The sequence below is a fragment of the Neopelma chrysocephalum genome, unplaced genomic scaffold, assembly GCF_003984885.1.
Source record: "Neopelma chrysocephalum unplaced genomic scaffold, ASM398488v2 Primary Assembly neopelma1_73b, whole genome shotgun sequence".
NCBI classification, from domain to species: domain Eukaryota; kingdom Metazoa; phylum Chordata; class Aves; order Passeriformes; family Pipridae; genus Neopelma; species Neopelma chrysocephalum.
In genome coordinates this window covers 721,912-734,428 of record NW_020897734.1, presented here as the reverse complement: position 1 = coordinate 734,428, position 12,517 = coordinate 721,912, and the positions used below count along the sequence as shown (strand labels likewise).

At 36.3% G+C, this 12,517-nt stretch overlaps 1 protein-coding gene across 4 annotated transcripts in view; it reads right to left on the bottom strand.

Moving 5' to 3' along the window:
- The window catches only part of THOC2 (THO complex 2), a 61,284-nt gene that overhangs the window by 19,730 nt on the left and 29,037 nt on the right, over positions 1-12,517 (bottom strand). For 3 of the 4 annotated variants that reach the window (XR_003534855.1, XR_003534856.1, XM_027687113.1), the window contains exons 11-24: positions 11,595-11,750; positions 8,871-9,043; positions 8,535-8,730; positions 8,129-8,170; positions 7,402-7,443; positions 6,409-6,539; positions 6,221-6,322; positions 5,015-5,099; positions 4,576-4,669; positions 4,000-4,080; positions 3,623-3,719; positions 1,729-1,846; positions 1,032-1,211; positions 315-479 (exon numbers count right to left, since the gene is read on the bottom strand). Coding sequence is in view for 2 of the 4 variants with exons in the window: in XM_027687113.1 (XP_027542914.1) it covers positions 315-479; positions 1,032-1,211; positions 1,729-1,846; positions 3,623-3,719; positions 4,000-4,080; positions 4,576-4,669; positions 5,015-5,099; positions 6,221-6,322; positions 6,409-6,539; positions 7,402-7,443; positions 8,129-8,170; positions 8,535-8,730; positions 8,871-9,043; positions 11,595-11,750 (1,662 nt within the window). In the remaining 2 variants the exon portion in view is untranslated. The remainder of the gene's footprint in view (positions 1-314; positions 480-1,031; positions 1,212-1,728; positions 1,847-3,622; positions 3,720-3,999; positions 4,081-4,575; positions 4,670-5,014; positions 5,100-6,220; positions 6,323-6,408; positions 6,540-7,401; positions 7,444-8,128; positions 8,171-8,534; positions 8,731-8,870; positions 9,044-11,594; positions 11,751-12,517) is intronic. The other variant, XM_027687115.1, reaches the window with a different exon arrangement.

The following is a 12,517-nucleotide window of genomic DNA, read 5'->3' as shown; positions in this document are numbered from 1 at the left end:
TCCACAGCAAAAATCCATCTAGAACACCTGCAGAAGAACTTACACCTTTGGGGGAATACAGAGGGAGAGAACTCCTACTGATGACCCAAGACATGAGAAAAGGTGACTTTGTTAGCTACAACTTCTGTCAGTTGTATGGAAGTCGACACGTGGGCTGCATTTTCTAAGAAGATTGAGGACAGCTTCTATTTCTAACTCTACTCATAAAACTTCGCAAGTTTTATTTAGCAAATTTTATCAGGAACCTAACATATCTGCTGGTAACACCTAACAGAGCAACACCAAAAGCAGACAAATGGAAGGGTTGTACTCACTGAAATGTGGTGTGCATACATGGGTCTCGAGAGGAAAAACGCAGCATCATGAGGCGTGTGGAACTCGTTACACAGAACATCGATAGAAGGCACTCGCTTAATGTAATCCTCTGTGCTTAGGTTGGATGCTAAAAACCCACCAAATTGTACCAGGGTGTCATGGCACTACAAGTGAAAAGATATAAAAAGTTAGCAAACAGTATTATTTTGTTCAAAAATTAAGTTAGGGAGAGCTTGAAAGCTTGGTTTGGTTTTTTTTTTCCAATGCCACACAGTAGAGCAAGAATTTTAAAGCCAGCAGAACTCTATAAGAGCATTCTGTTCTACCAGAATGGAATGCAACTAGTTCTTAATGCCTAAGGTAGCAGAAGCATTCTTTAAAAAAAAAAAAAAAAAAAAGGAAGTTCCACTACCAAAGTAAGATCAGAAAAATATGATGGACAACTTCAGAAAAGAATTTAAGTTTTTATGACAAAGGATGCTTTGATCTTTTACTCAGAAGTCATTTGTCAATATAATATATATTTAATACATCCATGTACTTTAGCAACGCAACCACTGCAATTGATTTTAAAATTCTTATATATTCATATTTATTGTACTGAATTCTTACATATAAATGGATATTTTTATGTCCTGAATTCTTGTATATTGTGGTGATATACTAGAAGTTAACAAAAAGGAGGGGTTCTCATAAATACAGGTGGTTTTACTTGCCTGATCATACAGCTTTCCCACCAGCTTCAGATGTTTTTCCCCTCCCTCTTGAAAGATCACACCATTTCTCTGCTGAGCCATAAGCAGGCACAGTGGGAGGGCAAGATCATGGTCCAATAATGCATCTTTCAATCTCTGAGATGATTTCTTTGTATTCCTGATTTGGCCAAAGTATCCGCCCTGCACAGTACAGAAGAAGTTACCCAAGTTTGAAAACGGTGCCTCACAAACGGAATTCATGTGTGCTGACTGCAGGAATACTGATGAATTAACACCAGTTTCCTGTCCATCAATAAAACTCCCTGGGTCTTGTACTGCAATGTATGGATAGAAGAATCAGACACTAACGAGTCCTGCTTGTTATTAACTAGTTCTTCTAATCCCCTCCCCAGGGAGCTGCTCACCCCAGAGCAGGGTTGTCCCAGCAGGACGGCACCATATCCCAGCTCGCTGGCTGCTGCAGGTCACAGGCCTGCCATGTCCTGTTAACAGGAGATGCTGTGATGCACAATTCAGGTTCACATGCCCTGTCCTGGCTGCCTGTCTCAAGCCTTGTAAGCTCAATGGAGGGGGAAACTCTGTGATGAAAGTACACCACCTTTCTCAGCTATGCTGCCAGAGCTCATGCATCTGATGCTCATGCATCAGAACCACCATTAATTAGCAACAGCTATTATTCTATTTAACATGAACACACCTCAGCCTTCAGTTGTTCTCCACCAGTCATGGCTTCCAACTGTTCCATTGTCATTTCTTCAGTAATTTCTATCCCTGCCATTTTCTGTACGACCTCTTTTAAAATAAGCAAATCGAAGCTGCACAGAAAACAAAAAAGTGGAGTAAAAACAAGACAATTTGTTTAAGAAATGGAAGCTATGACATTCAATACACATTACAAAGCAACACTACGGTGCATGTTAAAACAAAATTTTCATTCTTTTTGAAGAAGAAACTAGTATGTTGAGCACAAGGATTTCTTTACTGCAAGTAAAAAGTTAGTACTTAAAAGCAATGCAGGCAATTCAGCAGCTGGATTTTAGAACCCCTTCAGAACAACTTCATTGTTTTTGAAGATGATAGTGAACGTGGTGCTATTAACTTTTAAGTATCATCAAATTAATCATAAAGTTTATTGCTCCTTTTGTTGTTTGCCATGTTTCAAAGTGTATCTATACAGTTATTTCATGAACATGGAATATTTTCTTATTTTGCTAAAAAGTTTCTAAACCAGTACACAGCCTTATAAATGTACTGGAAAAGTTAGTCTGGGAAGGTTATTTGGAAAGATAGAAAACTGTTTTCTTTTACTTAAACACAATACACAAAATACTCCAATAATCATCCTGTCCAGAGACTAGGCTTTACTTCCTACTTTTAATTCCACAAGGACAATGACTTTTCCTCAACAAAAGTATAGTAAATTGTATCACAACCACACAAATCAGAAATGTTTTCCACTAACTTCTGAGATTTGTGTGACCTGCTTATAAAAATCATTGACCCATGCCCTCCAAAACAAAGCTTTATATTTAAATAATTTATATGGCTTACATTTTTGTTTGTTATTCCTAACATGGTCAGCATGTTTTTTGTCTAGGAAATATGCAATACCAGGATATACTCCAATTCAAATACTTGAATATTGCAGTTCTATGGAATTGGTCCTACTGGTAAATCCATTTTATTTTCATGATCCCAAGCACTAAACCGATTTTTTTCCCCCCCAAATACTTAAAGTCTTAATTCTGGGGAAAGACAATAAACATTACTTACCCTTCCTCTGCAGCTCAATGTGGTTGTACCATCATCAGAACAAAACAAATTAGGGACAGGGGAGCATATGAGACTGAGTGTCTACATTGCAGGGAAGGGGAAAAAACTAGATTTCTCAACAAAAATACCCTAAAATAACATGCCCTGTTATCAGCATTGGTAAGTTACCTTTCAATAACCATATGGGGATTCCTATTAGAAAAAAAGTTGATAATCACCTATGTGATAAAATTAAATAAGTAAATGAAACAATAACACTAAGTGATGACAATGGAATGACAAAAGGAAAATTTGAATTGCAAACCTTGTTTAAAAGTATTTTTTGAGTTATAATTTACACTGGTATATAAAGAAGCAAGTCAACTGCCACTAAATACATTGGATAAAGTATTTAAATAATATGTTAAGAGCTGTCCCTACAGAGAAGACATTATGAGAAAGGAAAACCTAAAACTGTAACAGTCGTACTCCTTTATATTGGATACTTGTTTTTTAAATAATGTACAATAACTTCTACATAAAATCACAGACTGGCAGGTTCTCTCCCCATTTGGTTAGCTGTTAAAAAACCTATTAAAATAAGTTACAGATGAAAAATGAGTACTTCAAAAATGTCACAGCTATACAATTAGAGCAGAAGTGTACTAAAGAGGACGTTATTCTTTCCACTATTTAAATTTCTTAACCTTCCCAGTTACTGTAAGTGGAGTTTTACCACTACTAGAGCAACTACTACATCGAGTGCCCACATACCAGTAAACACACAAATAATACATTATAAAAATTGAGTTTATAAAGATCAATTATGCAAGACTTGCCTTTTCCCAGCTTTCAGTTGGTTGGCTACATACTGCAGTAGACCAGCAAGTTCAATTGGGTATTTTCGGAAAACTGCACCACAAAAGCTTGCCAGACCTAAACCAGAGAGAAACAGTTGTGACTGCACCTCATGGGATGCTAAGCATTAAATAAACATTAACAAAGTGCATATGGGATGTTAGCCATACGTGCATTTTTGCATTACAAAGGAAACTCTATTTTCCTATTGATTAAACTTCCCAGCTCTCCATTTTGTTTAAAGATTAGCCAGTAGGTGCAAGTGAAATATTGATCATAGAGATCAATGGTATAGTAGATCATAGGGAGGGTAAAGCGTTTTAAACATTAACGTAATAAATAAATCAAGAATACTAACTCTGCAGCCAGCTCGAGATCGTAGTGTCATCGTGCTTCATTCTCTCCTTTTCAGGGTTTGCCAGTGCTTCAATGATACAATCTTTAGTGGAGTTAAAGACAATATTTTTCCTTAACTTATAAAAACAAAAGATACACAGATCTGTTTTTCTGGCTCCACAATTTGTAATATATCAACATGACAGGCAAGTATAGAAAGTATGATATAGGAGATCCACTAACATAGTTATGGTATAAAAATATGAAACCATGAAAGATACAGTAACTTCAAAGAGTATTTACTTTACTATTTACAAGATCGCTATGCCTTCAAGAACAGAGTGAAAGTAATGAAAACCCCTTAAAAATAAAGAACAATTTCCCAGTGTGAAAGCATTAATAGAAAGGGTTCCATAATCCACTAAAAGTGCAAAGGTATTTGCAAACCTCACTAAAATTTCCAGCAAAAAGCAATGAGAATAGAAAGCAACAGAAGGTATTTACTTACAGAAGATATTTACTTACAGACAAAAGATTTGATCTGGCTACAACTGCAGCTTTATCAGTAACTAATGTATTAATTTCCATTAAAGGATACATGCCAAGACATCGTAGTTCAGTGAAGTGAGGTATTTCAATGAATCAACAACTGGAGTTATTAAGTTATCGTATTTTTGTATTTGTGATAAGATCTGAAAGTTACAAAAGACATGGAGTTGAATAGGGACAGCATTCGGTATCTTTCACATAATAAAACCATTTAACAATATTTGTCTTCAAAACCTACAGAAAACATGCTTTGAAATTCATATTTCAGAAGATCCTAAGCCACTGTCGAAGCAAGAGATTAATTTCTCATTAATTTTTGGTACCTTAAAGATACCAGTGAAACATATCTCAGACCTGTGCACTACTAAAAAATGACCAGATGTTAAAATCTGCATCAGAAGTAAAGAAATCAGAACTGCAGGTCCCTTCCTGCACTTCAATATCTGTTGTTAGTATGAAATAGTATTCAAATACATGTAACTACATACATAGTCAAATAAAATTGTAGGATTGCTGTGGCTGAGCTTCCCAATTTGTCTCCCAGAGGGTTTCACATTTTCCTTAGTTAAACGCCTGCAAAAGAGAACACATTTTATTGCAACAGACAAGCTAAAAGAATATTAAAACAACAGGTTAGTTTCAGTGAAGAAATGCCTTTATTAGTCTCAGAGATTTAATTCTCACAAGCAGGTGTGTTTTCAAGAAATCTAAACATAGAAATACTACTCCTCTGAGAATCAGAAATTGATAATCCCACAAGATTCAGATGGTACAACCACACCAGTTGTCCCTATATTACTATGGGCCACATTCTAGTTTCACCTTGGAGCACTTTGCTTTCAGAAGTCGTCAGTGAAACCTGCACCACATACAAAACTACCATGTGATGCTGTTAATCTCTCTTGAAAATTTAAATTTAGCCACAGATCATTTTATATTTGTTGCATTCTGTTCACTGAAAACCAATAATAATTTCTTTGTGTTACACTTGCACAATCAAAATCCACTGTACAAGGGAAGGGAGGGAAAGTTTTATGGTCTGTGCAGCAAGTTAAAAGACAATTAAAATCACTGTTTCTTCCTTTTACAGTTCCAAGTCCAATCCAGTAACAACTACTGTCTTGCCTACATAGGGAGGTTCTGATTATCCACATTATAATACCACACCATCTGCTTTTGGCAACAACAAATGCAGAACCCAAATCCCTGACAATGTCAGAAACATTAAACACGAGGTAAATCTGAAATTGCTGCCAGCCCATTTGAAGATGAGAATTAATCATTTTGTTCAACTTACTGCCCTACATTCAAACCTACAGAAACCACGACAAGATTTTTGAGACTCTTTGGATGAAAGAATCTCCATACTCAGAGAAAATATGTTACACTCTTATACTTCCATAAGCAAAGTAACTTATGGAACAATAACATATCCATGGAAAAAGTTTTAAATCATTTAAGGGGACATTTCTCATAGATTAAATACCCTTGTTGGTGACCAATTTGTCTGTATCCTTGCTTCCTTTACATTTTCTAACGACAGTAACATTTAATACTTCATGAACAAGGACTACCAGTGAAATTACAGAGTCATTAGAAAGCGAATGTATTTATCAAGTTCTTTTTTCTTCAGTTGGTGACACGCAGTACATTGTATCACAGTTCCCAATTATTCATGGGAACAGACTACTTACTTCATGATATACTTGGCTCGGTCTATGGTTTGAGCTTTAACTTTCACCAGAAGTGGGTGACTGTTGTACGTTTCGTTCTTCCACTGCCCATAAAGGCGGTACCTTCAAAGATTATAAAGGAAAACTAATTTCAGTACTGACAATTCAACAGATCATTCCAAAGACTGGAAACTAATTATTCTACCCACCTGTACTGGTATGGAAAAGTTTTGAACATCCCCCATAATTCCTCAGACATGCATGCATTGCAGTCCATCAGAGAAAGGGATGGAAGCAAGACTTGATCGGTGATACTCAACAAACAGCTGAACAGTGTCTCCTGAGAGAAACAAAAAACTCAGGTAACTCCCAAGGAATTGCCTCAGAAGGAATGTTATGCATGCAATGCAGACAGAGTACCAATTTCCATATTATCAGTATCCCATCTTTACCCTTTCCTAAACATTTCTCTTTGGCATTGAGCTACTTTAGAGTAACTGTAGCAGCAATAAAAAAACCCAAAAAGTGAAAAACCCTGAAGAGGCTAATTTTCTCTGTAATTATTCAGGAAGTCAGAAAATCATGCTAAGTGAGAAAGAGGAGGAACAAGTAATAATGAAAAGTGCATAAACTTCATATTGAAAACTCACTTGTTGATTTAAGAAAAAAACAACAACTTGGTTTTTTTCAAGTTAGATTTCAGCTGGAAACTTGTGAACAATCTTGATAATTCAATAACTTAGACAATTTAGAAGTAAATACATTAACCAAGTTAAAAAAAATAACCACTGTACTAATAAACACCTCCACTACTTCCAATTTCTCTTTTTCTCTCCACTTTCCCCAGTAAATTCTTTTAGATACCATGAAAAGTGTATTTACAGAATAAATAGCTGGAGGTTCTCCAGCTGATTCTGAGAAAAGAAGAAGTAAGATGCACTGGACTAAAGAGAATAAGATTAGATCTGAGGAATGCAGGGAGAAAGAAAAAAAAAGAAAAAAAAGGACAGGAATACAAACAAACCCCTGAGACTGGACTGTCTTTACCTTTAAGAAAAAAAATCAAGACAAGTCTATACCTTTATTAAAGCATTAAACTCTACAGAGTTTTACAGAGTTCTACAGAGGTGTCACACAGTTGTTAAACATTTGGTCACAATCACAATCTTCCATAAAAACACCTTCCTCCAAAATAAACTCACCATTTTCTCTTTATCTTCTTGTTTGCTTCCATCAGACTGAAACTATAACAAAGACACACACGTTAATTGTAGCACAGTTAACACAACAGTTGCAGTTTCAGAACAAGGGCTACTTCAGCAAAAGCACAAACCTGCAGGGCCACGCATATATTAAGTGTTTAATTTGTCAGATCTGTCAGCATCAAAATATTTTTATACAGAAATTCAAATGCATAGATGAAATGCATTCCTTACACATATAGGGACAGTTTTGTCCAAAAAAAGATAATAACTGAAACTACATGGAAACTTGCTATTATATATGAAAATCTGAATTTCCTTACTGGAGAGAGGAAAAAAATGCCCTAAGCATTCACCTTCTACCTAAAAAATCTCAGGACTTCCAATGCAATTATCAACAGCCACAGACTATTTCCCCACCTTTCTCTCACAGTAACACTCTCTTAAGCTTTTAGTCTTCATTATTAAATTACTTTTCTGCTCTTCTTGCTCCACTCACCATGAAAAGCATATTAAGCTATCACACCAGTAAGTGCACAATTATTTTAAAGGTACACTTAAGCATGAAAGCTGCAGTGCAGTGTTAGTAGTCTAACTTTTAAACTACTGTATGGGTTAACTTACAGTCAAATTACCTCCAGTTATTTCTACTGTGTGTTAAATGTAGTTTCACAACTAGAACATGCTGATGGCAACAGTGCATTAAAAATAACTTTCCCTATATTACCTTAACCACTCTGTCACTGACGAATTTCTTCACAGTTCCAACCTAGAGCAAATAGCTAAAATGTTGCTCATTCTTGCCAGAAACATATTAAACTACTATATAAATAGATTTACAGTAAACCTGTACAAGAGATTCCTATAGCCAAGTAATCTCAATTCCACTCTACATATCTACAGAAACAAGGACTTTCTCATAAACTTAAAGTGCCTTAATTTGATCATAAAAATGTTTATTGATCATAAAAATGATCAAAAAATGTGTAAGATTCTCCAAATTTGTCTTAAGTCAAAGAAATTTTTTATGTTTTATCATTCGAATACCTACACAATTATTAGACATGAGCATTTTTTGACATCAGAATAATTGGTATTTTTCAAGTTTTGACCAGCTGTTGTGTCATACCAACCTCTTTCATAAATGCTTTTCCAAGGCGCACTACTTTTGCAAACAAAATGGGATCATGGGACAGATGAGGACCAAGGTAACAAAGCATGTTGAACACTTCCTTTCTCAATTCCTCAAAGCTCTCTGCTTGTTTTGGTGCTCTCTGGTTTGGCAAAGAAGAAATCGGTGACCCTTTAGCTCCTTTGGGTACACCAACTCTGAAAAATAAGACATGCAGCATTTCACATGAAACAGAAGTGAAAATTTTAGAAATGTATCAACAATTAGGTTTATTAGTGAATTCATGCTTGTACAGAAATCGTTTTCCCCTATGACAGAATTCTGGTCTTCCCTTTACCTGCGGTACAGAGGCTCAATTGTCACGTGGACGAGCTGGCAAAGGGCAACCGCAATCGGCTTGTGCGAAGTAGCGTAAAACGGAGGCATCTGATCCATAATACTTTGTGCATGGTGCCAATCACCAATTTTTAATAAGGCTTCCAATAAGCCAAGCTTTTGATTATCAGGAGGCTGCAAGATAAGAAAGGAAAAGTGTATTCATAAAGTCTTTCTAATACTTCTCCTTAAGCAGCTGCAATCCAGAGCTAGAAAAGAAAAAAACCAGTACTTCAGCTGTGTAATGAAAAAGGGCGCAAAATAAAATTCAGCCAGACATTTAGACAATAAGCAAACTTCAAAAGAAATAATAAACCAGTCCACGTAGAATCTAAGATCTGGATCAAAGAAAAAGTTAAAAATAAAATTTAAAACAGGAATTTATGAAGTTGCCTGACATGCGTCTGATCATGTACTTTTCAAACCATCACGATCTGTTGCAGCTTATTTCTTTACAAGACATTTTAAGAACAATGCAAGCATTTAAGAATCCTTTATGTTGTGTGTTTTTCTGGATTTAAAAGCATAAATTTCTCTTGCAAAAGCAGATTAAAATAGAAAGGAAAAAAAAAAGCCAAACCAACCCCAAACCCTTTCCCTGTCTCTTAGTGTGTCTGTACCAGAAGTTTCACATTAGCAACTATTCCAAGAGACTCTAGATTTAAAGTGCAAGTCTCTCTAGGCTGTGTGTGCTACAGCAGGCACTGCTCACACAGATACAGGCTGCTTGAGTGGGCCTCTTAGGTAAACAGGCTCTTCTGACGTGAGCTCTCCAAAAGCCAACAGAGGCCTGGCACAGAAGGGTCAGGCTGGAAGCGCTGCATGCTGCCAAACCCAGCCATGCTGCCAAACCCAGCCATGCTGCCAAACCCAGCCATGCTGCCAAACCCAGCCATGCTGCCAAACCCAGCCATGCTGCCAAACCCAGCCATGCTGCCAAACCCAGCCATGCTGCCAGGTGCCCTGATCTCTCCCTGTCTCCCTGTTATACAGTTATGCCAAATGCATCTTAAAAGGTCAAAGCAGAGAACACATTTATCAATACTAAATTATTGATATTAGAGTCATGAGACAATAATGAATTTTAACCACACAAAAATAAGCACTTTGTGGATTTAAAAGAAAAGTCATGTCAGTAGTTGTTAAACACTACTTTCCTTACCCAGGCATTTATTCCATGGTACTGTCTCAAAAATTGCACATTAAAATGACATACTGGATACAAAGTGCTTAAATTTAGACTGTCAACAGCCTTCACATGTAGTTACTCCACCAATTGCTATGAAGTGCACAGCTAAGCACATACAAAAATACTTTTAACGCAGAACAAGCTTTTCAAGAAACAGCATGCATTGCACAACAGCGTCTACAGTCACAGAAATTGGTTTTTGTTAAGTACAGCTCTTAATTTTCCCATCACACAGGTTCAGACTTTGTTATTTGTCATTTTAATCCTTCAGAAAAATGCTGCAGCTTCTGCTACAGCTTAAAATTCCCTACTTCTTAATTCTAAAGCTTAGCCATAAAAACTGTCTTAATTCTTCTGACACTGCTTGCAATACATTCACTCCCCATGTCCCATCAAGACTTTATTTCTCCATCAGATCATGGTGACAAGCACATTTCAGAGAATTCCAGGCAGCTCCATCTGACTGCAGAGAAGGTGGACCAAAGCAATGTGGTACAAGGGAGAAACTTAAAGCCAGTGAAAGGAATCAGTTTAAGCAGCAGCTGTGGCTGCAGTTGAGAGCCAGAGAGAGTAACTGTATCAGCTGCCTGAGGGAAGAAAATGGAATGAGATTTTTCAAGTTAGGCAAGAAAAAAGGAAGGAGGGAGAAAGGTCAGAGATTAATAGAATCAAGGAGGATACAGAAAATCAAGAACAGAAATTATCAAGACTGATGGAGCCCTCCCCCCACTCCAGTATGCCACTTACAAAATGCAAATACCAAGCTTTTATTTTACTTTTTTTTGCTTTAAGTAAGATGTTTGAGAACTACTTAGGCACTCAAATGAGCATGACAACAGAAAGGCTGGTAAGAGATTAAATAATTTTGTTTCTAAAGTAAGGCTTGAACATACTGAAACAAATTAGACCTAGGGCAACATAAATATGACACAGTAGGAACTTAAATAAAGAGTATAATATAAATTTATACATATGAAGATACAGGTTTAAAGTAAAGTACAACGAACTTTTAAAAGTTCAATTAAAAATGTTCAATTTCAACCTTTTTCTACAACGCAGGATAATTATATCAACATTCCTAAGTCTGGCAATTCCTTACATCTCAATTCTTCATGGAGAGAAATAAGGAAGAAACTCTCACTAACATCCTTCCTTTTGTGCAATCAACTTGGATTATACTTTCACAGGTCCTAGAAACACAGTTGTTAAAGGCTGTGAAGTGCATGAATGTTGAGACACACTGATACAACGAAAAGGGAGGAAAAAAATTCCTCATTGAATCAAGACTAATAAACAGAGAAATCCAGAACAAACCCCAAACCATGCATTTTTGCACATTCCATATAACAGAAATGCAGTCAGAGGACAGACAAGCCATCCAAGAAGTACATAACTGTCTTTCAAGTGAACACAAAAATGTTTTCAGAACAATTATTTTGTTTAGTTTAATGCAATTTAAAATCATTTTATTGAAAAGAAGGTTACTCAGATACACACCTTTTCGGTTTTCTCCTCCTCTTTTTCCTTTTCTTTCTCCTTTTCCTCAGTCTTTTCCGATGACAAGACAACCATTGTAAGTTTTCTGACAATTTGTTTAGCTTCCACTATCTCTCGCTTGTGTTCCTCCATGATGGCATTATCCCCTGGCAGAAGCTGAAAAAACAGAACAAATACATCTGAAAACTGAAGTGACCTAGTGCTGCTCTGGATCACTTGAGCTCAAAGCGGAAGTTTGTCCTTCCTTGTTACTAATCAGATTGCCTTTCAGGGAATCAGTTTCTTTTCCTTGTTACCATCATCCCAACAGGGAATTACACCATTAAGAGACTATTCTAAAAATCAAGAACTCATGAGAAATAATACTGCTCTATTTCTTCACAACCATGAGTTGTCCAAGCTCCTGTTCCCCTCCCCAATTCACTGTTCAGCTGTGAAGCGACAGTTTCCCACAGATTCCATGATAAGACTGACATAATTCAGTGCCTTTAAACCAAGTGAATATTCAAAGGCATGAATTTTCACTTGCTCATCTAAAGGAAAAAAAAAAATTTAATCCCCAAGGAAAACCAGATAACCTACTTAGCCACACATTTTGACTGCCCCTTTAAAGGAATACCATTTAAAGCTGACTAAATTTTCTATTTATCAGCAATGTGGGTTAAACACATGTAACATCTGCTCTTTAAAAACCATCTTAGATTAAGAAGTACCTAGTATGATAAGACCTCAGCATAATCTTGTACTTGAGAATGATCAGGGTGATAACCCTACACTCAAAAATTAAAAGGTCAAAGTCCAAGACAAAAGAAAAGCTCTTTTTCTGACAAAGCCAAACCTTAATTTAGTTCCTAAAACCAAGCTCAAACTTAACTGCAAACAAGTAATCAAAACTTCCTGCAGAGTCATGACCTCTTTGACAC